This window comes from Lonchura striata, chromosome 7, assembly GCF_050655825.1.
Source record: "Lonchura striata isolate lonStrDom1 chromosome 7, ASM5065582v1, whole genome shotgun sequence".
NCBI classification, from domain to species: Eukaryota; Metazoa; Chordata; class Aves; order Passeriformes; family Estrildidae; genus Lonchura; species Lonchura striata.
Window position 1 is genome coordinate 38,887,884 of NC_140709.1, and position 21,639 is coordinate 38,909,522.

At 61.6% G+C, this 21,639-nt stretch overlaps 2 protein-coding genes across 2 annotated transcripts; both read right to left on the reverse strand.

Moving 5' to 3' along the window:
• Positions 1 to 1,161: 1,161 nt before the first annotated feature.
• Positions 1,162 to 3,120, reverse strand: LOC146766977 (uncharacterized). Its single transcript, XM_085585609.1, has 6 exons — positions 3,016 to 3,120; positions 2,729 to 2,884; positions 2,467 to 2,568; positions 2,005 to 2,107; positions 1,712 to 1,768; positions 1,162 to 1,406 (listed from the first exon to the last, which is right to left on the reverse strand). The coding sequence occupies exons 1-6, from the start codon at positions 3,118 to 3,120 to the stop codon at positions 1,180 to 1,182; spliced, it is 750 nt and encodes a 249-aa protein (XP_085441735.1). The 3' UTR covers positions 1,162 to 1,179.
• Positions 3,121 to 14,464: 11,344 nt separating this feature from the next.
• Positions 14,465 to 20,721, reverse strand: LOC146766978 (maestro heat-like repeat-containing protein family member 7). The gene is made up of 15 exons (XM_085584741.1): positions 20,649 to 20,721; positions 19,723 to 19,811; positions 18,767 to 19,246; positions 18,435 to 18,583; positions 18,036 to 18,183; positions 17,642 to 17,832; positions 17,422 to 17,559; positions 17,037 to 17,151; positions 16,728 to 16,865; positions 16,319 to 16,495; positions 16,032 to 16,187; positions 15,770 to 15,871; positions 15,308 to 15,410; positions 15,015 to 15,071; positions 14,465 to 14,709 (listed from the first exon to the last, which is right to left on the reverse strand). The coding sequence occupies exons 1-15, from the start codon at positions 20,719 to 20,721 to the stop codon at positions 14,483 to 14,485; spliced, it is 2,343 nt and encodes a 780-aa protein (XP_085440867.1). The 3' UTR covers positions 14,465 to 14,482.
• Between the last annotated feature and the right edge of the window lie 918 nt (positions 20,722 to 21,639).

Consider the following 21,639-nt stretch of genomic DNA (forward strand, 5'->3'; position numbering starts at 1 on the left):
CAAATGTGCAGCTTTTCTGCTCAACACCAACGCACCCTCAAGAAACGCTGGCAAGGCTGAAGGACTTCATGTCCTTTCAGCACAGGCACTCCAGCTCTAGCTGGTATTCCCCCAAGTGCCTTTCCACGTGGAGGCTCAGACGTGCAGCCCCAGGCCCTCTACAAACACAAGCTGCTCACTGCCTCTTCACCTGCCTCAACTCCTGCCTGCGCTCCTGGCACCAAGACCAGGCTGTTCCCAGGCAGAGCCCAGAGCCTTGCTCCCTCAGGACGCTCTTGCCAGCACCTTCCAGGCCTCTCCGCTGTGCACGCAGCGCTTTTCATGCCCGCTCCCAACAGGCTGTGGAAGGCAGAGCACAGCCTGGCTGCCTCTGCCACCAGCACGCCCCAAACACAGGTGGAGGAAGAAGCAGCAGGGGCTGTTTTGCGGCCATGCCCAAGAGAGACTGCAAGGGTGCCCTCCCTCTGCTCTCACTTGGTTGGCTTTCTGACTGGCTCCGAGCCTGGGGTGGCCATTCCTCACTTGTGGGGACCAGAACCACAGCCGGGATCCCGGCACTGCCTGACAGCGCTCCGGGCACTGCCAGGGTCGCACGTCCCAGTCTCGGGCACCGCTCTGCTGCTTCGTTTGCCCTCAGGCACACCCAAAGCTCCCTGCTAAGCCTGGACGGTCGCTGGTTCTGCCCTCTCCCTGATCCTGTGCCGGCATGGAGCACTGCTGATCTTTCAGGAAGCTATTCCTGAAAACTTCCAGCATTCCAATCTCCTTTGTCCTCCATGGAAGCTTGCCATGGAATCCCTCACAGCTGGCTTCAGAGCATACTCAGGTTGGCTCTTCCAAATTCCAGGGGCTCCAGGCAGCTCAGCAGGATCTGCAACTCCACAGAGTTGTGGAACTGCACCTTCAGCACAGGCACCTTTCCAGCCTGATCTGCCCTCGTTCCTCTGTGTGTGTGTGCACAGAACAGGGCGTGGAAGAGAACAGCAGCAGGGGCCTGCGTGTCCCAGGGCCTGGGATTTGCGCCGCTTCAGCTCCACAGAGATGCGGGTAAAGGGGAGAAACCAAACTTTATTGATGGAAGGGAAAGGGAAGGGATGAGATGGGGGCAAAAGAAAGGGATTGGGCAGGGTCTGAGGGCTGGAGGGAAGGAGCTGTCAACAGGGAGGGGGAAGGCAGCAGCTATGGGAGCTTGCAGCAGGCGCAGCAGTGGCCAGCATCAGGTGTGCCTGGACGTCCAGTGACATTGAGTCCTGGTGCTCTCTTCACTGTCTCCTGGTACTCTGCTTGGGACCCTGGTTCTGTGAATCCAGCAGATGACCTTAGTTCTGCACATCTTTGTGCAAAAATTTCCTGAATTTCCAGGTTAGTGGAGGATGGGCTGTCATCTTCGCTTATGGCTTCAAGGGCTGGAAGACAGATAAAGTGGCACAGTCAGAGCCCAGAGGGCCACCCGGCGATTCTTCTGCTGAGGCCATCTCTCCCAGCACTCGCCATGCCTAACAGAGATGAGGACCCAAGGGGATCAGCCGCAAGGCGCTGGTCACGAATCCCCCGACTGGCGTCCCTGAAATCTCTCTGAGCCCTGCTCACACCAGGCCTCGTCCACACCAGGAGCGAAGCTGGCTGCAGCCGGGACGGGCATTGCAGCTCCCTGGCCGTCACTGCAGCTCTCCCGGCCAGCCCCCGCTGACAGCCCGCTGCCCTGACTCACCCTGAGTGAGCACATGAAGCTCGGCTGGCTGTCCCTTCAGGTAGCGCCCGGCCGTCCCTGGGAACACAGAGCCTGTCAGGCCCAGCGGCACAGCTCCTGCCAGCGGCGCTGCCAGCCCTGTGCCCACACGGCCTCCTGGCCCGGCAGGGCTCAGCCCGGGCCCTGGCCGCTCGCTGCCGAACCCAGGGCACGGCTGCCAGAGGCGCCGGGCCCGGGTGGCGCTGCCGGGGCAGCAGGCGGGGCTGGGGCCGAGCTGCGGCGGGGCGGGGAGGGAGCCCGGGCTCGCGGCTCACCCAGGAACCTGAGGGCCGCCTCTCGCAGGGGCTCCTGTGGGCTCTGCAGGTAGGGCAGGGCCCGGCGCAGGAGCTCGGCCGCGCTGCTGCTGTCCTCTGCCAGCTGGAGAGAGCGGCAGCAGAGAAGGGTTGGCGCGGGCTCAGCCCCTGGGCCAGGCGCTCCCCGCGCCAGCCCCGGCCTCCCCTGCCCGCACAGCCCTGAGGCCCGGCCAGCAGCCGCAGGCGCCGGGCTCTGGAGGGGGCAGAGGGCCGGCTGCTGCCCGGGGAGCCGCGGTGCCGCCTCGCAGCCCTGCCGGTCCGCGGCTCCATCGGCACCCGGCTGGGCCCGCAGGAGCCTGGAGCAGAGCCCGCGCGGCCTCGGGCTGCAGCAGCGGGCAGGGGCACAGCTGCCAGCCCGCACACCGAGCACCGCGCTCAGGGGGCTTCTCCAGGCTGAGGCTGCGGCCTCCCGGCCCTCCTTACCAGGCACTCGGCAAACTGTGACAGCTGCTCCTTCTTCAGCAGCTTCTCGAGATTCCTCTTCTTCAGAAACTCAGTCACACCAAGCAGCGTTTCCCGAGAGGCCTGGAGAGCAGCAGGGACCCAGAGATGGCTCCACAGCCCAGGGCACAGGACCCGTGTCCCTGTGCCAGGGCCTGGAGGAGGCTGCAGCCCTCCAGGCGCCAGGGCAACAGGTAGCCCAGGCTCCCTCCCAGGGATCCAGCAGCATCACACAAAACCTCACCTTCGCCACACGCCGGTTCTCCTCATGGCAATACAAGAAAAGTGGGAGCAAGCTCTGACACAAAATCTTCTTCATGGGCTTTTTTCCCTCATCCACTACCAAGTTCATCATCTTGTCAAAGAGTTGAATAGAGAGCAAGTGCACATTGCTGTTGTCCTTTAGAAAAGAAGAGGATAAGACCATTAAGGCCAATTATTCCAGGCTCACCAGAGAAAAAGTCTGAAAATCCATAAGGGAAAAGGGTATGCGGGCAGTCTGTGCCCATGGCTGTGGACACAGAGCCTTACATGGTCAAAGAGCAGGAGGAGTGCCTCAGCGAGCTTCGGAGCAGTGGTGCTGGATATCAGGATGCCTTTGTGCTGGAGGACATTTGTGAACACACAGAGGCTCATGCTGACCACCTCTGCATCTAAATCCCCCAGCAGCTCCAGAAGCCTTGGAGACAGAGGGTGCATTCTTCTGGCCTGTGCGGAACACAAGGCTGTGCTGGGAAGCCGTGGCCAGCTGCACTGCTAACACCGCCCTGGCACTGCAAGCCCACCCTGCTGCTGTAGGGCCCACAGGACAAAGGCCTGTCCCAAAGCACTGGGGCAGGTGAGGCAGGAGATCTGGGAGCGGCTGCCTCAGCTCCTGAAGCCCTGCCAGCCCAAGGGGCTGCTTTGCCCAGCGCAGCTTCAGCCGCTCCCTCCTTCTCACCATTGAGGGATCCTTGGTGAGCACCACGAGGCCTCGGAGCGCCAGGCGACGCCGCTCCCTGCACTCGCTCCGCAGGTACCTTGACATCATCTCCAGAAGGCTGTCACCACATTCACTCAAGTCCAGGCACCCGAGGACCTGAAAGGCACAGGGCAGTGACAGGGGACCCGGCCGGCAGGAGCCCAGAACCGCACAGGGCGGGGCCCAGGCAGCAGCACAGGGCGTGGGCACCGTCCCAGGCAGCTGCGGCTGCGAGAGGGCAGAGAGCTGGGAGGCAGCAGAGCCAGGCAGCGCTGGCCAACAGGCTCACCTCCACCAGGAATGCCAGGAAGGGCAGATCCCAGCACGGCTCTTCCCTGCTCTGTGGCCGGAGCAGGCGGAATGCAATGCGGGAACAGTAGGGGATCAAGACATGGCACAACTCCCTGGCAGGGGGGAAAAAGGCCGTGAGGTGGGAAGGCCAAACCTCTCCCAGGAGTGACTCACAGAGGTCTGGTCTTTCCCCAGCATCCCTGGAGAGGATGTGGGCGCTTTGTGAGGCGGCCCCTTCTGGGCACCCTCCTCTCCAAGGCTTTTCCAGTTCCCTTGGCCGTCCCTCGGTGAAAAGGCCCTCTGGCCCATGACCGCAGGGACTCTGAGGGGCACCTGGGCACAGGGCAGAAATATTGGGGACCGTGGGGAGCAGGGGGTCTCACCTGGCCAGCAGACCCACGGCATAGTGCTGGGTGTCAGCACACAGCAGCGTGTCCCAGCCACGCTTGCGCTCCATAGCCACCAGCACATGGTCCCACTGCAGTCGGCAGAGCAGAGCCTTCATGGCCCGCACTGCAAACCTGTGTGCAGAGCAAAGGCCAGGTCACACTGGGAGTGCTGGCGCTGGCTACCATGACACTAGAAGGACAGGGGGACTGGGACCTGTTGGGCTTGCTGGGAAGGCGGTGTTCCTCCCAGCATGCTCTCCAGAATGTAGCAACTTCTTCTGGTGGTATCTGCTGTGTGGTGATGACAACATGGAAGAGCAGAGCCACAAAGAGGCGGGAGGAATAAAGGTTCATTGCCTCGTGGCACTCGGGCACCTGGAGAATCACCCAGAGCCCCAGAGTTGCCTGCAAAAGAAGCAGCCCAAGGCAGCGCTCAGTGCCGAGGTGTCCATGGGGCAAGGCCCAAGAGCTGACACAGGGGGAGCAGCGGGCCTGGTGCCCCCTGAGCCTGCCCCTAGCCCAGGTTTCAGCCCAGCAACTGAGGCATGGAGAGGATGGAGAGCTGCTGGCAACCTGGGGGTGAGCAAAGGCCAGTTCCAGAAACTCACAGCCAGGGCAAAGACATCCTCGTTGTCCCCATCAGAGGTGCACATGCTGTGCAGAGGCCAGTTCTGCATCACACAGAGCAGCGTTGGCAGCACCTTTTCCACTGTGGCACTCGACGAGCCTATGGTTCTCCACATCATTGCAGCGGCTCTGTGGGATCAGAGCTCTGTGTCAGGGACATCTCAGTCACAGCACCATGCCCTGTGCACCCGTGACAGAGCCCAGGTGACAGAGCCTTGAAGGGCATGGGGGGAGTACTGGCAGCAGGCTCAGCAAACAGAGGGGCCCGAGGCTCCTGGGCCTCTCTGCCTGTCTGGCAGAGCCCATTGGACAGGCTGTGCAGGGCCGTGGGCCCTAAGGGCTGCTGAGCCCTGAGCTCTCAAGGCTCGTGGGCCCCGTACCTGTCACACGTTGGGGCACAGCGCAGGAGGGTCAGCACCACGTCAGCAGGGTGTTCTTCTGCCAGCCTCACAATGTCAATCTGCAGCCAGGCATCCACAGTCACTTGGGACATGAGACTCTGGTGGATGTTCTTCACCTTGGCTGGCACCTGGAGGAAGCATGGAGGAGAGATGGAGCGTTGTCCAAGGGAACAACTTCCCCAAGTATTTCAAAGAAGTGCTTCCCTTCTTCCACACTGTGCTGGCCTCAAAGGCTGAGGCGGCCCAGAGACCATGGCTTGAGGGGACACACGATCCTGGGAGGCCGCCAGGCCTGGCCCCAGGCTGCTTACCTGCTGTGGCTGAGAAGAAACACAAGGCTCCTTGAAATAGTCGAATATGAGTTCCTGACTCAGAGTGCGAGAGGGCATGGTGTCAGCATTTGCGATGCCCTGAGTGCGTCTGGTTTTGGCGTTTGTCATGTCCACATCCTCAGTCAGTGCCATGTCAGCCTTTGCCCTCTGGTCATTCCTTGCAGCCTCAGAGTCTTCTGAGGGCTCCGCTGGATCTGGGCTGGTGGCAGTATTTGTGATGCCCTGAGTCTCTTCACTGTCAGTGTTTGTGATGGCCACATCCTCAGTCATTGATGGGACAAGAGCCTTTGTCCAGGTTTCAGTCACTGAGGTGTCAGAGTTCTCTGAGCACTCAGGCGAATGTGGGCTGACATCAGGCTCAGCCTGGAGCTCGGTCAGCCCCGAGTCAGGCTCGGCCGGGCCCTCAGCTGCTGCGTTGCCGGTCTTCCTACGTCGAATGCGCGGGAACTTCCAGAACGCCTGCAGGAGAACAAAGGAAATGGAAGCCAGGGATGTTCCATGGAGTGCTCCAGGCATGGTGCTGGGCTGAGCAGTGACAGCAGGCCCAGCCCAGGTGGGGATGGCTGCAGGCACCTTCAGGGTTTTGCGGAAGCGGCCACGGGCAGGTTCCTTCTCTTCTGTGCGGTCCAGGGCTGCATCTGGCAAAGAGCGAGCGCAGCCAGAGCTGAGGGGCTGCGGGACAGGCCGGAGAACACAGCCCAGCCCTGCACACCCCAGGCAGGGACAGCCCCAGGATGCCCCAGGGGATGGAGCACAGACACTGCGGGGTGTCTGCCCAGGCCCTCTTCCCTCCTGTCCATGGGCACGTCCCCAGGGGATGGGATGGGATGGGATGGGATGGGATGGGATGGGATGGGATGGGATGGGATGGGATGGGATGGGCAGGGCCAAGCTGGCTGCAGGCATCCTCCCTGTGGCCCAGCTCTGCCACTCACCGTCCTCCAGTGGCTGGAACTGCTCTGGGTTTTCATGCTGTTGTGCTGGCGCAGCTTCAGGGCTTTTCTTTTTTTTCCCCCTGAACACTCTGAACAAGCCGAGAAATCTGCTCGCCATGCCAGAGTTTGCTATCGAGGGCACCTGCAAGAGAGATGGCTCGGGAAAGCTCCAAGTCAACAAGTCCTCAAGGGCACCTGCAAAAGAAAAGCCTCGGGAAGGCCACGGGCTGCCAAGTCCTGTGGTCTTGCCACGAGGTCACCTGTAGGAGTAAAGCCTCAGAAAAGCTCCGGGTCAGGCAGGAATGAGCACGCTGTGCGGGGGCTCCTCACGGCACCGCTCTGTCCCGTCCTCTCCGGTCGCCTGCTCCGAGCAGAGTGGCGTGCTCTGGTCACTGCCAGCTCCTATGTCAGCACGTGTCACAAAGGCCATCTGTCCCGTTCTATGCCATAGTGACCATGCTGCACCATGTCACAAAGGGGGCCCCTTGCACACACTGCCACCTGCCCTGGGGCCACGCCCTGCCCAGCCAAAGTGGCCCAGGTTGGCAGGAATCCCTGGCCCCAAGTGTCTGAGACAGCCCAACAGGATCTTTAGGAAGGGCTCAGACCATCAGCAAACGCTGCCCTGCTCTGCGGGTGCAGGGCAGCAGAAGGAGCCCCCAGGGCTGCCGACGCAGCCGCGCTGGGAAGGGCAGGGGACTGTTGCAGATGATAGATAAATATGATGGTTCCTAAATAGTACAGCTACGATGAGAACAGTTCTCCCAGCTAGCCGGATGACAGCCCTGCCTTTAGATGAGTCCTGGGGTAAAATGGACTGTTCCATCCCACTCCCCAAAAGATGTATGGTTCATCCCTCACCTCTGGACCTTCCCCTAAAACATTAGTGCATGTAACCCCATTGGATATGCCTCATCCCAACCCACCTTGAAGCTCTCCTGATAAGGGGGCTTCGAGGGACCACGCGGCCTCTTGGAAATTCCTCCTCTCCTGGAACCTCTTTCCCTCCCTTGGAGCTTCCCCTCTCCTAAACCCTCCTTTTGTCTGTCCCCTCCCCAACCCTCTCAGGCGTCGCCACGTGCTGCGCCTGGGAGCACGAGGCAGGACCCTCCTGCACCCCCAATAAACCTCTTTCCCCAAGAGCAGACTTCCGAGATCTCTGCCTCCATCCATCCACACCGTGCTGGAGCGTGGTATTTTCCTCAGGGGACCTTCCATGGAAGCTGCCACGGCCTCCTCGGGGCGCGTCCCGGCCCCGTGGCCATCCTAAAGCCGTGGATGTGGCCCGCACAAGGAACTGTGGGCCAGGGCAGGAATGCTGCTCTGAGCCCTGGGGCCCGGGGAACGCTGACACCAGCAGCTGTGGCAGAGTCCCCGCCCAAGCAGACCTGCCAGCCCCCGAGCCCTGGCAGGGCTGGTGCCCGTCTCCTGCCCCAGAGACCTGTGCCCCTTGGGGGGCTTTGTGCCAGAGGGGGCCACAGCCATGTGCACTGGGGGCTGTGCTCCTGCCTGCAGGGGCTGTTGGCAGGAGCACCTGGAGCAACTGCGGGCAACAATGAGCAGATGGCAAAATGGTTAACCCTGCCCCGGTATAGAGATCTAAGTGGCCAATAAAGTACAGCTCCCCCCTCTTGTTCCCTGCAGCACAATCAGGACCGTGAACACAGTCACAGCTATTCTTTCTGCACCCCATAACCAAGGCTGTGCCAAACTACAGATGCTGCCTTCAAATGGACTCAAATTCCAGCAAAGACCTCTCACCTCCCAGACAACTCCTTCCCCAATCCATCTCCAGCACCAACACCCGGCAAACACCGCACCAAGGCCCTCAACAGCCCGCCAGGACCCCCAGCTGTCCCCATCCCTCCACTGAGCTTTCCCTCCCTCCAGCAGATACCCTGGCTCCCTGCACGTGCCGTGGGATGGCACTCAGGAGGATCTGCTCCAAGGCCTTCCCCGGCAGCAAGCTCAGGCTGCCAGGCCTATGGATCCTGGATCATCCTTCCCACCGAGCCTTCCATTGGCACGGCTCTTCCATTGACACATCTACGCTCAGCTGGGACTACTCCGCTCACCCAGGGCTGCTGGGAAAGGATGGAGAGCAGCCTGGCAAGCTCTTTCTCCAGCTCCCTCTGTGCTCCTGGGGAAGGTAGAACATTCCACGGGAAAGCAACTGGTGCCACAAGGAGTGGGTGGCATCAGGCAGCTCGGGGGAAGCTCCTCAGGAATGCTGTATCCTGAGGGAACACTCTTGGCCTTGACCTGTGGGCACCTGCAAAAGCTTCAAATCAGCTGCCTCAGCTTCCAGGGCCTCTCTTGGCCAGCATCCTGACGTGGATGCAGGACGGCTGCCAAGCACTGCTGGGACCCAGCGGGACAGGACCGGCTGTCTCGTGTCCACGCAGCAGCCCTGACACAGCCAGGGCCATCCCGAGAGCAGACAGACGCTCACGGGCCAGCAGAGAGGAGCAAGGAGCCCTGGACTCCTCTTGGGGTATCTCAGCTGGGCTCGATCCACCACACGCCCCCCTTGGAAGGCCTGCTGATGCCCAGCTGCCAGAAATGCCTACCTTGTGCTCTCCAAGATGCACAGGGAGAGACAAGGAGCAGGACACCTTGGCAGGCAAACCTTCCAAGCCTTTTCTGAGGCCAGGCACACACCAAGATCAGCCAAGACTCTCCACCACACTGCCTGGCCCACCCAGCCCAGCTCTGTGCTGGCCCTGGGCCACAGCAGCTCCCAGCAAGCAGGAGGCAAATGCATCTTGCCAAGAGATGCAACACAGCAGGCAGGGAAGATGTGAAAAGTGAGCGTGTAAAGGCCTTTTAATTCACAGCTCCCACAGAGAGCTTTGTGGCTCACAGATGGACAGAGATGGTTCTGCTTACCCCTCTGTCCAAAGGGGGATGACACATGCTGCTGCAGGTGCTTGGGTTGGTCTCTGCAGGTTCAGGTGGATGCCAAACCTGCTCTTCACAGGCTTCTCCCTTCCCCTGCCCCTCTGCCAAGTCCAACGGGCCACAAGGACCGAAAGGAGCACAGAGAGCCAAAGGGGGACACTTGCACCTGCCTCACTGAGAGCTCCATGGGAAGCACTTTCCTTGAGAAGCAAGCCCTTGTCCTCCAAATGCATTACCCCAAATGTGCAGCTTTTCTGCTCAACACCAACGCACCCTCAAGAAACGCTGGCAAGGCTGAAGGACTTCATGTCCTTTCAGCACAGGCACTCCAGCTCTAGCTGGTATTCCCCCAAGTGCCTTTCCACGTGGAGGCTCAGACGTGCAGCCCCAGGCCCTCTACAAACACAAGCTGCTCACTGCCTCTTCACCTGCCTCAACTCCTGCCTGCGCTCCCGGCACCAAGACCAGGCTGTTCCCAGCCAGAGCCCAGAGCCTTGCTCCCTCAGGACGCTCTTGCCAGCACCTTCCAGGCCTCTCCGCTGTGCACGCAGCGCTTTTCATGCCCGCTCCCAACAGGCTGTGGAAGGCAGAGCACAGCCTGGCTGCCTCTGCCACCAGCACGCCCCAAACACAGGCGGAGGAAGAAGCAGCAGGGGCTGTTTTGCGGCCATGCCCAAGAGAGACTGCAAGGGTGCCCTCCCTCTGCTCTCACTTGGTTGGCTTTCTGACTGGCTCCGAGCCTGGGGTGGCCATTCCTCACTTGTGGGGACCAGAACCACAGCCGGGATCCCGGCACTGCCTGACAGCGCTCCGGGCACTGCCAGGGTCGCGCGTCCCAGTCTCGGGCACCGCTCTGCTGCTTCGTTTGCCCTCAGGCACACCCAAAGCTCCCTGCTAAGCCCGGACGGTCGCTGGTTCTGCCCTCTCCCTGATCCTGTGCCGGCATGGAGCACTGCTGATCTTTCAGGAAGCTATTCCTGAAAACTTCCAGCATTCCAATCTCCTTTGTCCTCCATGGAAGCTTGCCATGGAATCCCTCACAGCTGGCTTCAGAGCATACTCAGGTTGGCTCTTCCAAATTCCAGGGGCTCCAGGCAGCTCAGCAGGATCTGCAACTCCACAGAGTTGTGGAACTGCACCTTCAGCACAGGCACCTTTCCAGCCTGATCTGCCCTCGTTCCTCTGTGTGTGTGTGCACAGAACAGGGCGTGGAAGAGAACAGCAGCAGGGGCCTGCGTGTCCCAGGGCCTGGGATTTGCGCCGCTTCAGCTCCACAGAGATGCGGGTAAAGGGGAGAAACCAAACTTTATTGATGGAAGGGAAAGGGAAGGGATGAGATGGGGGCAAAAGAAAGGGATTGGGCAGGGTCTGAGGGCTGGAGGGAAGGAGCTGTCAACAGGGAGGGGGAAGGCAGCAGCTATGGGAGCTTGCAGCAGGCGCAGCAGTGGCCAGCATCAGGTGTGCCTGGACGTCCAGTGACATTGAGTCCTGGTGCTCTCTTCACTGTCTCCTGGTACTCTGCTTGGGACCCTGGTTCTGTGAATCCAGCAGATGACCTTAGTTCTGCACATCTTTGTGCAAAAATTTCCTGAATTTCCAGGTTAGTGGAGGATGGGCTGTCATCTTCGCCTATGGCTTCAAGGGCTGGAAGACAGATAAAGTGGCACAGTCAGAGCCCAGAGGGCCACCCGGCGATTCTTCTGCTGAGGCCATCTCTCCCAGCTCTCGCCATGCCTAAGAGAGATGAGGACCCAAGGGGATCAGCCGCAAGGCGCAGGTCACGAATCCCCCGACTGGCGTCCCTGAAATCTCTCTGAGCCCTGCCCACACCAGGCCTCGTCCACACCAGGAGCGAAGCTGGCTGCAGCCGGGACGGGCATTGCAGCTCCCTGGCCGTCACTGCAGCTCTCCCGGCCAGCCCCCGCTGACAGCCCGCTGCCCTGACTCACCCTGAGTGAGCACATGAAGCTCGGCTGGCTGTCCCTTCAGGTAGCGCCCGGCCGTCCCTGGGAACACAGAGCCTGTCAGGCCCAGCGGCACAGCTCCTGCCAGCGGCGCTGCCAGCCCTGTGCCCACACGGCCTCCTGGCCCGGCAGGGCTCAGCCCGGGCCCTGGCCGCTCGCTGCCGAACCCAGGGCACGGCTGCCAGAGGCGCCGGGCCCGGGTGGCGCTGCCGGGGCAGCAGGCGGGGCTGGGGCCGAGCTGCGGTGGGGCGGGGAGGGAGCCCGGGCTCGCGGCTCACCCAGGAACCTGAGGGCCGCCTCTCGCAGGGGCTCCTGTGGGCTCTGCAGGTAGGGCAGGGCCCGGCGCAGGAGCTCGGCCGCGCTGCTGCTGTCCTCTGCCAGCTGGAGAGAGCGGCAGCAGAGAAGGGTTGGCGCGGGCTCAGCCCCTGGGCCGGGCGCTCCCCGCGCCAGCCCCGGCCTCCCCTGCCCGCACAGCCCTGAGGCCCGGCCAGCAGCCGCAGGCGCCGGGCTCTGGAGGGGGCAGAGGGCCGGCTGCTGCCCGGGGAGCTGCGGTGCCACCTCGCAGCCCCGCCGTGCCGCGGCTCCATCGGCACCCGGCTGGGCCCGCAGGAGCCTGGAGCAGAGCCCACGCGGCCTCGGGCTGCAGCAGCGGGCAGGGGCACAGCTGCCAGCCCGCACACCGAGCACCGCGCTCAGGGGGCTTCTCCAGGCTGAGGCTGCGGCCTCCCGGCCCTCCTTACCAGGCACTCGGCAAACTGTGACAGCTGCTCCTTCTTCAGCAGCTTCTCGAGATTCCTCTTCTTCAGAAACTCAGTCACACCAAGCAGCGTTTCCCGAGAGGCCTGGAGAGCAGCAGGGACCCAGAGATGGCTCCACAGCCCAGGCCACAGGACCCGTGTCCCTGTGCCAAGGCCTGGAGGAGGCTGCAGCCCGCCAGGCGCCAGGGCAGGAGGCAGCCCAGGCTCCCTCCCAGGGATCCAGCAGCATCACACAAAACCTCACCTTCGCCACACGCCGGTACTCCTCATGGAGAACATTCCACAGGAAAGCAATTGGTGCCACAAGGAGTGGGTGGCATCAGGCAGCTCGGGGGAAGCTCCTCAGGAATGCTGTATCCTGAGGGAACACTCTTGGCCTTGACCTGTGGGCACCTGCAAAAGCTTCAAATCAGCTGCCTCAGCTTCCAGGGCCTCTCTTGGCCAGCATCCTGACGTGGATGCAGGACGGCTGCCAGGCACTGCTGGGACCCAGCGGGACAGGACCGGCTGTCTCGTGTCCACGCAGCAGCCCTGACACAGCCAGGGCCATCCCGAGAGCAGACAGACGCTCACGGGCCAGCAGAGAGGAGCAAGGAGCCCTGGGCTCTTCTCGGGGTATCTCAGCTGGGCTCGCTCCACCACACGCCCCCCTTGGAAGGCCTGCTGATGCCCAGCTGCCAGAAATGCCTACCTTGTGCTCTCCAAGATGCACAGGGAGAGCCAAGGAGCAGGACACCTTGGCAGGCAAACCTTCCAAGCCTTTTCTGAGGCCAGGCACACACCAAGATCAGCCAAGACTCTCCACCACACTGCCTGGCCCACCCAGCCCAGCTCTGTGCTGGCCCTGGGCCACAGCAGCTCCCAGCAAGCAGGAGGCAAATGCATCTTGCCAAGAGATGCAACACAGCAGGCAGGGAAGATGTGAAAAGTGAGCGTGTAAAGGCCTTTTAATTCACAGCTCCCACAGAGAGCTTTGGGGCTCACAGATGGACAGAGATGGTTCTGCTCACCCCTCTGTCCAAAGGGGGATGACACATGCTGCTGCAGGTGCGTGGGTTGGTCTCTGCAGGTTCAGGTGGATGCCAAACCTGCTCTTCACAGGCTTCTCCCTTCCCCTGCCCCTCTGCCAAGTCCAACGGTCCTCAAGGACCAAAAGGAGCACAGAGAGCCAAAGGGGGACACTTGCACCTGCCTCACTGGGAGCTCCCTGGGAAGCACTTTCCTTGAGAAGCAAGCCCTTGTCCTCCAAATGCATTACCCCAAATGTGCAGCTTTTCTGCTCAACACCAACGCACCCTCAAGAAACGCTGGCAAGGCTGAAGGACTTCATGTCCTTTCAGCACAGGCACTCCAGCTCTAGCTGGTATTCCCCCAAGTGCCTTTCCACGTGGAGGCTCAGACGTGCAGCCCCAGGCCCTCTACAAACACAAGCTGCTCACTGCCTCTTCACCTGCCTCAACTCCTGCCTGCGCTCCTGGCACCAAGACCAGGCTGTTCCCAGGCAGAGCCCAGAGCCTTGCTCCCTCAGGACGCTCTTGCCAGCACCTTCCAGGCCTCTCCGCTGTGCACGCAGCGCTTTTCATGCCCGCTCCCAACAGGCTGTGGAAGGCAGAGCACAGCCTGGCTGCCTCTGCCACCAGCACGCCCCAAACACAGGTGGAGGAAGAAGCAGCAGGGGCTGTTTTGCGGCCATGCCCAAGAGAGACTGCAAGGGTGCCCTCCCTCTGCTCTCACTTGGTTGGCTTTCTGACTGGCTCCGAGCCTGGGGTGGCCATTCCTCACTTGTGGGGACCAGAACCACAGCCGGGATCCCGGCACTGCCTGACAGCGCTCCGGGCACTGCCAGGGTCGCACGTCCCAGTCTCGGGCACCGCTCTGCTGCTTCGTTTGCCCTCAGGCACACCCAAAGCTCCCTGCTAAGCCTGGACGGTCGCTGGTTCTGCCCTCTCCCTGATCCTGTGCCGGCATGGAGCACTGCTGATCTTTCAGGAAGCTATTCCTGAAAACTTCCAGCATTCCAATCTCCTTTGTCCTCCATGGAAGCTTGCCATGGAATCCCTCACAGCTGGCTTCAGAGCATACTCAGGTTGGCTCTTCCAAATTCCAGGGGCTCCAGGCAGCTCAGCAGGATCTGCAACTCCACAGAGTTGTGGAACTGCACCTTCAGCACAGGCACCTTTCCAGCCTGATCTGCCCTCGTTCCTCTGTGTGTGTGTGCACAGAACAGGGCGTGGAAGAGAACAGCAGCAGGGGCCTGCGTGTCCCAGGGCCTGGGATTTGCGCCGCTTCAGCTCCACAGAGATGCGGGTAAAGGGGAGAAACCAAACTTTATTGATGGAAGGGAAAGGGAAGGGATGAGATGGGGGCAAAAGAAAGGGATTGGGCAGGGTCTGAGGGCTGGAGGGAAGGAGCTGTCAACAGGGAGGGGGAAGGCAGCAGCTATGGGAGCTTGCAGCAGGCGCAGCAGTGGCCAGCATCAGGTGTGCCTGGACGTCCAGTGACATTGAGTCCTGGTGCTCTCTTCACTGTCTCCTGGTACTCTGCTTGGGACCCTGGTTCTGTGAATCCAGCAGATGACCTTAGTTCTGCACATCTTTGTGCAAAAATTTCCTGAATTTCCAGGTTAGTGGAGGATGGGCTGTCATCTTCGCTTATGGCTTCAAGGGCTGGAAGACAGATAAAGTGGCACAGTCAGAGCCCAGAGGGCCACCCGGCGATTCTTCTGCTGAGGCCATCTCTCCCAGCACTCGCCATGCCTAACAGAGATGAGGACCCAAGGGGATCAGCCGCAAGGCGCTGGTCACGAATCCCCCGACTGGCGTCCCTGAAATCTCTCTGAGCCCTGCTCACACCAGGCCTCGTCCACACCAGGAGCGAAGCTGGCTGCAGCCGGGACGGGCATTGCAGCTCCCTGGCCGTCACTGCAGCTCTCCCGGCCAGCCCCCGCTGACAGCCCGCTGCCCTGACTCACCCTGAGTGAGCACATGAAGCTCGGCTGGCTGTCCCTTCAGGTAGCGCCCGGCCGTCCCTGGGAACACAGAGCCTGTCAGGCCCAGCGGCACAGCTCCTGCCAGCGGCGCTGCCAGCCCTGTGCCCACACGGCCTCCTGGCCCGGCAGGGCTCAGCCCGGGCCCTGGCCGCTCGCTGCCGAACCCAGGGCACGGCTGCCAGAGGCGCCGGGCCCGGGTGGCGCTGCCGGGGCAGCAGACAGGGCTGGGGCCGAGCTGCGGCGGGGCGGGGAGGGAGCCCGGGCTCGCGGCTCACCCAGGAACCTGAGGGCCGCCTCTCGCAGGGGCTCCTGTGGGCTCTGCAGGTAGGGCAGGGCCCGGCGCAGGAGCTCGGCCGCGCTGCTGCTGTCCTCTGCCAGCTGGAGAGAGCGGCAGCAGAGAAGGGTTGGCGCGGGCTCAGCCCCTGGGCCAGGCGCTCCCCGCGCCAGCCCCGGCCTCCCCTGCCCACACAGCCCTGAGGCCCGGCCAGCAGCCGCAGGCGCCGGGCTCTGGAGGGGGCAGAGGGCCGGCTGCTGCCCGGGGAGCCGCGGTGCCGCCTCGCAGCCCTGCCGGTCCGCGAATCCATCGGCACCCGGCTGGGCCCGCAGGAGCCTGGAGCAGAGCCCGCGCGGCCTCGGGCTGCAGCAGCGGGCAGGGGCACAGCTGCCAGCCCGCACACCGAGCACCGCGCTCAGGGGGCTTCTCCAGGCTGAGGCTGCGGCCTCCCGGCCCTCCTTACCAGGCACTCGGCAAACTGTGACAGCTGCTCCTTCTTCAGCAGCTTCTTGAGATTCCTCTTCTTCAGAAACTCAGTCACACCAAGCAGCGTTTCCCGAGAGGCCTGGAGAGCAGCAGGGACCCAGAGATGGCTCCACAGCCCAGGGCACAGGACCCGTGTCCCTGTGCCAAGGTCTGGAGGAGGCAGCAGCCCGCCAGGCGCCAGGGCAGGAGGTAGCCCAGGCTCCCTCCCAGGGATCCAGCAGCATCACACAAAACCTCACCTTCGCCACACGCCGGTTCTCCTCATGGCAATACAAGAAAAGTGGGAGCAAGCTCTGACACAAAATCTTCTTCATGGGCTTTTTTCCCTCATCCACTACCAAGTTCATCATCTTGTCAAAGAGTTGAATAGAGAGTAAGTGCACATTGCTGCTGTCCTTTAGAAAAGAAGAGGATAAGACCATTAAGGCCAATTATTCCAGGCTCACCAGAGAAAAAGTCTGAAAATCCATAAGGGAAAAGGGTATGCGGGCAGTCTGTGCCCATGGCTGTGGACACAGAGCCTTACATGGTCAAAGAGCAGGAGGAGTGCCTCAGCGAGCTTCGGGGTAGTGGTGCTGGATACCAGGATGCCTTTGTGCTGGAGGACATTTGTGAACACACAGAGGCTCATGCTGACCACCTCTCCATTTGCATCCCCCAGCAGCTCCAGAAGCCTTGGAGACAGAGGGTGCATTCTTCTGGCCTGTGCGGAACACAAGGCTGTGCTGGGAAGCCGTGGCCGGCTGCACGGCTAACACCGCCCTGGCACTGCAAGCCCACCCTGCTGCTGCAGGGCCCACAGGACAAAGGCCTGTCCCAAAGCACTGGGGCAAGTGAGGCAGGAGAGCTGGGAGCGGCTGCCTCAGCTCCTGAAGCCCTGCCAGCCCAAGGGGCTGCTTTGCCCAGCGCAGCTTCAGCCGCTGCCTCCTTCTCACCATCGAGGGATCCTTGCTGAGCACCACGAGGCCTCGCAGCGCCAGGCGACGCCGCTCCCTGCACTCGCTCCGCAGGTACCTTGACATCATCTCCAGAAGGCTGTCACCACATTCACTCAAGTCCAGGCACCCGAGGACCTGAAAGGCACAGGGTAGTGACAGGGGACCCGGCCGGCAGGAGCCCAGAACCTCACAGGGCGGGGCCCAGGCAGCAGCACAGGGCGTGGGCACCGTCCCAGGCAGCTGCGGCTGCGAGAGGGCAGAGAGCTGGGAGGCAGCAGAGCCAGCAGCGCTGGCCAACAGGCTCACCTCCACCAGGAATGCCAGGAAGGGCAGATCCCAGCACGGCTCTTCCCTGCTCTGTGGCCAGAGCAGGCGGAATGCAATGCGGGAACAGAAGGGGATCAAGACATGGCACAACTCCCTGGCAGGGGGGAAAAAGGCCGTGAGGTGGGAAGGCCAAACCCCTCCCAGGAGTGACTCACAGAGGTCTAGTCTTTCCCCAGCATCCCTGGAGAGGATGTGGGCGCTTTGTGAGGCGGCCCCTTCTGGGCACCCTCCTCTCCAAGGCTTTTCCAGTTCCCTTGGCCGTCCCTCGCTGAAAAGGCCCTCTGACCCATGACCGCAGGGACTGTGAGGGGCACCTGGGCACAGGGCAGAAATATTGGGGACCGTGGGGAGCAGGGGGTCTCACCTGGCCAGCAGACCCACGGCATAGTGCTGGGTGTCAGCACACAGCAGCGTGTCCCAGCCACGCTTGCGCTCCATAGCCACCAGCACATGGTCCCACTGCAGTCGGCAGAGCAGAGCCTTCATGGCCCGCACTGCAAACCTGTGTGCAGAGCAAAGGCCAGGTCACACTGGGAGCGCTGGCGCTGGCCACAAGGGCACGGAAAGGACAGGGGGACTGGGACCTGTTGGGCTTGCTGGGAAGGCGGTGTTCCTCCCAGCATGCTCTCCAGAATGTAGCAACTTCTTCTGGTGGTATCTGCTGTGTGGTGATGACAACATGGAAGAGCAGAGCCACAAAGAGGCGGGAGGAATAAAGGTTCATTGCCTCGTGGCACTCGGGCACCTGGAGAATCACCCAGAGCCCCAGAGTTGCCTGCAAAAGAAGCAGCCCAAGGCAGCGCTCAGTGCCGAGGTGTCCATGGGGCAAGGCCCAAGAGCTGACACAGGGGGAGCAGCGGGCCTGGTGCCCCCTGAGCCTGCCCCTAGCTCAGGTTTCAGCCCAGCAACTGAGGCATGGAGAGGATGGAGAGCTGCTGGCAACCTGGGGGTGAGCAAAGGCCAGTTCCAGAAACTCACAGCCAGGGCAAAGACATCCTCCTTGTCCCCATCAGAGGTGCACATGCTGTGCAGAGGCCAGTTCTGCATCACACAGAGCAGCGTTGGCAGCACCTTTTCCACTGTGGCACTCGACGAGCCTATGGTTCTCCACATCATTGCAGCGGCTCTGTGGGATCAGAGCTCTGTGTCAGGGACATCTCAGTCTCAGCACCATGCCCTGTGCACCCGTGACAGAGCCCAGGTGACAGAGCCTTGAAGGGCATGGGGGGAGTACTGGCAGCAGGCTCAGCAAACAGAGGGGCCCGAGGCTCCTGGGCCTCTCTGCCTGTCTGGCAGAGCCCATTGGACAGGCTGTGCAGGGCCGTGGGCCCTAAGGGCTGCTGAGCCCTGAGCTCTCAAGGCTCGTGGGCCCTGTACCTGTCACACGTTGGGGCACAGCGCAGGAGGGTCAGCACCACGTCAGCAGGGTGTTCTTCTGCCAGCCTCACAATGTCAATCTGCAGCCAGGCATCCACAGTGACTTGGGACATGAGACTCTGGTGGATGTTCTTCACCTTGGCTGGCACCTGGAGGAAGCATGGAGGAGAGATGGAGCGTTGTCCAAGGGAACAACTTCCCCAAGTATTTCAAAGAAGTGCTTCCCTTCTTCCACACTGTGCTGGCCTCAAAGGCTGAGGCAGCCCAGAGACCATGGCTTGAGGGGACACACGATCCTGGGAGGCCGCCAGGCCTGGCCCCAGGCTGCTTACCTGCTGTGGCTGAGAAGAAACACAAGGGTCCTTGAAATAGTCGAATATGAGTTCCTGACTCAGAGTGCGAGAGGGCATGGTGTCAGCATTTGCGATGCCCTGAGTGCGTCTGGTTTTGGCGTTTGTCATGTCCACATCCTCAGTCAGTGCCATGTCAGCCTTTGCCCTCTGGTCATTCCTTGCAGCCTCAGAGTCTTCTGAGGGCTCCGCTGGATCTGGGCTGGTGGCAGTATTTGTGATGCCCTGAGTCTCTTCACTGTCGGTGTTTGTGATGGCAACATCCTCAGTCATTGATGGGACAAGAGCCTTTGTCCAGGTTTCAGTCACTGAGGTGTCAGAGTTCTCTGAGCACTCAGGCGAATGTGGGCTGACATCAGGCTCAGCCTGGAGCTCGGTCAGCCCCGACTCAGGCTCGGCCGGGCCCTCAGCTGCTGCGTTGCCGGTCTTCCTACGTCGAATGCGCGGGAAGTTCCAGAACGCCTGAAGGAGAACAAAGGAAATGGAAGCCAGGGATGTTCCATGGAGTGCTCCAGGCATGGTGCTGGGCTGAGCAGTGACAGCAGGCCCAACCCAGGTGGGGATGGCTGCAGGCACCTTCAGGGTTTTGCGGAAGCGGCCACGGGCAGGTTCCTTCTCTTCTGTGCGGTCCAGGGCTGCATCTGGCAAAGAGCGAGCGCAGCCAGAGCTGAGGGGCTGCGGGACAGGCCGGAGAACACAGCCCAGCCCTGCACACCCCAGGCAGGGACAGCCCCAGGATGCCCCAGGGGATGGAGCACAGACACTGCGGGGTGTCTGCCCAGGCCCTCTTCCCTCCTGTCCATGGGCACGTCCCCAGGGCATTGGATGGGATGGGATGGGATGGGATGGGATGGGATGGGATGGGATGGGATGGGATGGGATGGGCAGGGCCAAGCTGGCTGTAGGCATCATCCCTGTGGCCCAGCTCTGCCACTCACCGTCCTCCAGTGGCTGGAACTGCTCTGGGTTTTCATGCTGTTGTGCTGGCGCAGCTTCAGGGCTTTTCTTTTTTTTCCCCCTGAACACTCTGAACAAGCCGAGAAATCTGCTCGCCATGCCAGAGTTTGCTATCGAGGGCACCTGCAAGAGAGATGGCTCGGGAAAGCTCCAAGTCAACAAGTCCTCAAGGGCACCTGCAAAAGAAAAGCCTCGGGAAGGCCACGGGCTGCCAAGTCCTGTGATCTTGCCACGAGGTCACCTGTAGGAGTAAAGCCTCAGAAAAGCTCCGGGTCAGGCAGGAATGAGCACGCTGTGCGGGGGCTCCTCACGGCACCGCTCTGTCCCGTCCTCTCCGGTCGCCTGCTCCGAGCAGAGTGGCGTGCTCTGGTCACTGCCAGCTCCTATGTCAGCACGTGTCACAAAGGCCATCTGTCCCGTTCTATGCCATAGTGACCATGCTGCACCATGTCACAAAGGGGGCCCCTTGCACACACTGCCACCTGCCCTGGGGCCACGCCCTGCCCAGCCAAAGTGGCCCAGGTTGGCAGGAATCCCTGGCCCCAAGTGTCTGAGACAGCCCAACAGGATCTTTAGGAAGGGCTCAGACCATCAGCAAACGCTGCCCTGCTCTGCGGGTGCAGGGCAGCAGAAGGAGCCCCCAGGGCTGCCGACGCAGCCGCGCTGGGAAGGGCAGGGGACTGTTGCAGATGATAGATAAATATGATGGTTCCTAAATAGTACAGCTACGATGAGAACAGTTCTCCCAGCTAGCCGGATGACAGCCCTGCCTTTAGATGAGTCCTGGGGTAAAATGGACTGTTCCATCCCACTCCCCAAAAGATGTATGGTTCATCCCTCACCTCTGGACCTTCCCCTAAAACATTAGTGCATGTAACCCCATTGGATATGCCTCATCCCAACCCACCTTGAAGCTCTCCTGATAAGGGGGCTTCGAGGGACCACGCGGCCTCTTGGAAATTCCTCCTCTCCTGGAACATCTTTCCCTCCCTTGGAGCTTCCCCTCTCCTAAACCCTCCTTTTGTCTGTCCCCTCCCCAACCCTCTCAGGCGTCGCCACGTGCTGCGCCTGGGAGCACGAGGCAGGACCCTCCTGCACCCCCAATAAACCTCTTTCCCAAGAGCAAACATCAGAGATCTCTGCCTCCATCCATCCACACCGTGCTGGAGCGTGGTATTTTCCTCAGGGGACCTTCCATGGAAGCTGCCACGGCCTCCTCGGGGCGCGTCCCGGCCCCGTGGCCATCCTAAAGCCGTGGGTGTGGCCCGCACAAGGAACTGTGGGCCAGGGCAGGAATGCTGCTCTGAGCCCTGGGGCCCGGGGAACGCTGACACCAGCAGCTGTGGCAGAGTCCCCGCCCAAGCAGACCTGCCAGCCCCCGAGCCCTGGCAGGGCTGGTGCCCGTCTCCTGCCCCAGAGACCTGTGCCCCTTGGGGGGCTTTGTGCCAGAGGGGGCCACAGCCACGTGCACTCGGGGCTGTGCTCCTGCCTGCAGGGGCTGTTGGCAGGAGCACCTGGAGCAACTGCGGGCAACAATGAGCAGATGGCAAAATGGTTAACCCTGCCCCGGTATAGAGATCTAAGTGGCCAATAAAGTACAGCTCCCTCCTCTTGTTCCCTGCAGCACAATCAGGACCGTGAACACAGTCACAGCTATTCTTTCTGCACCCCATAACCAAGGCTGTGCCAAACTACAGATGCTGCCTTCAAATGGACTCAAATTCCAGCAAAGACCTCTCACCTCCCAGACAACTCCTTCCCCAACCCATCTCCAACACCAACACCCGGCAAACACCGCACCAAGGCCGTCAACAGCCCGCCAGGACCCCAAGCTGACCCCATCCCTCCACTGAGCTTTCCCTCCCTCCAGCAGATACCCTGGCTCCCTGCACGTGCCG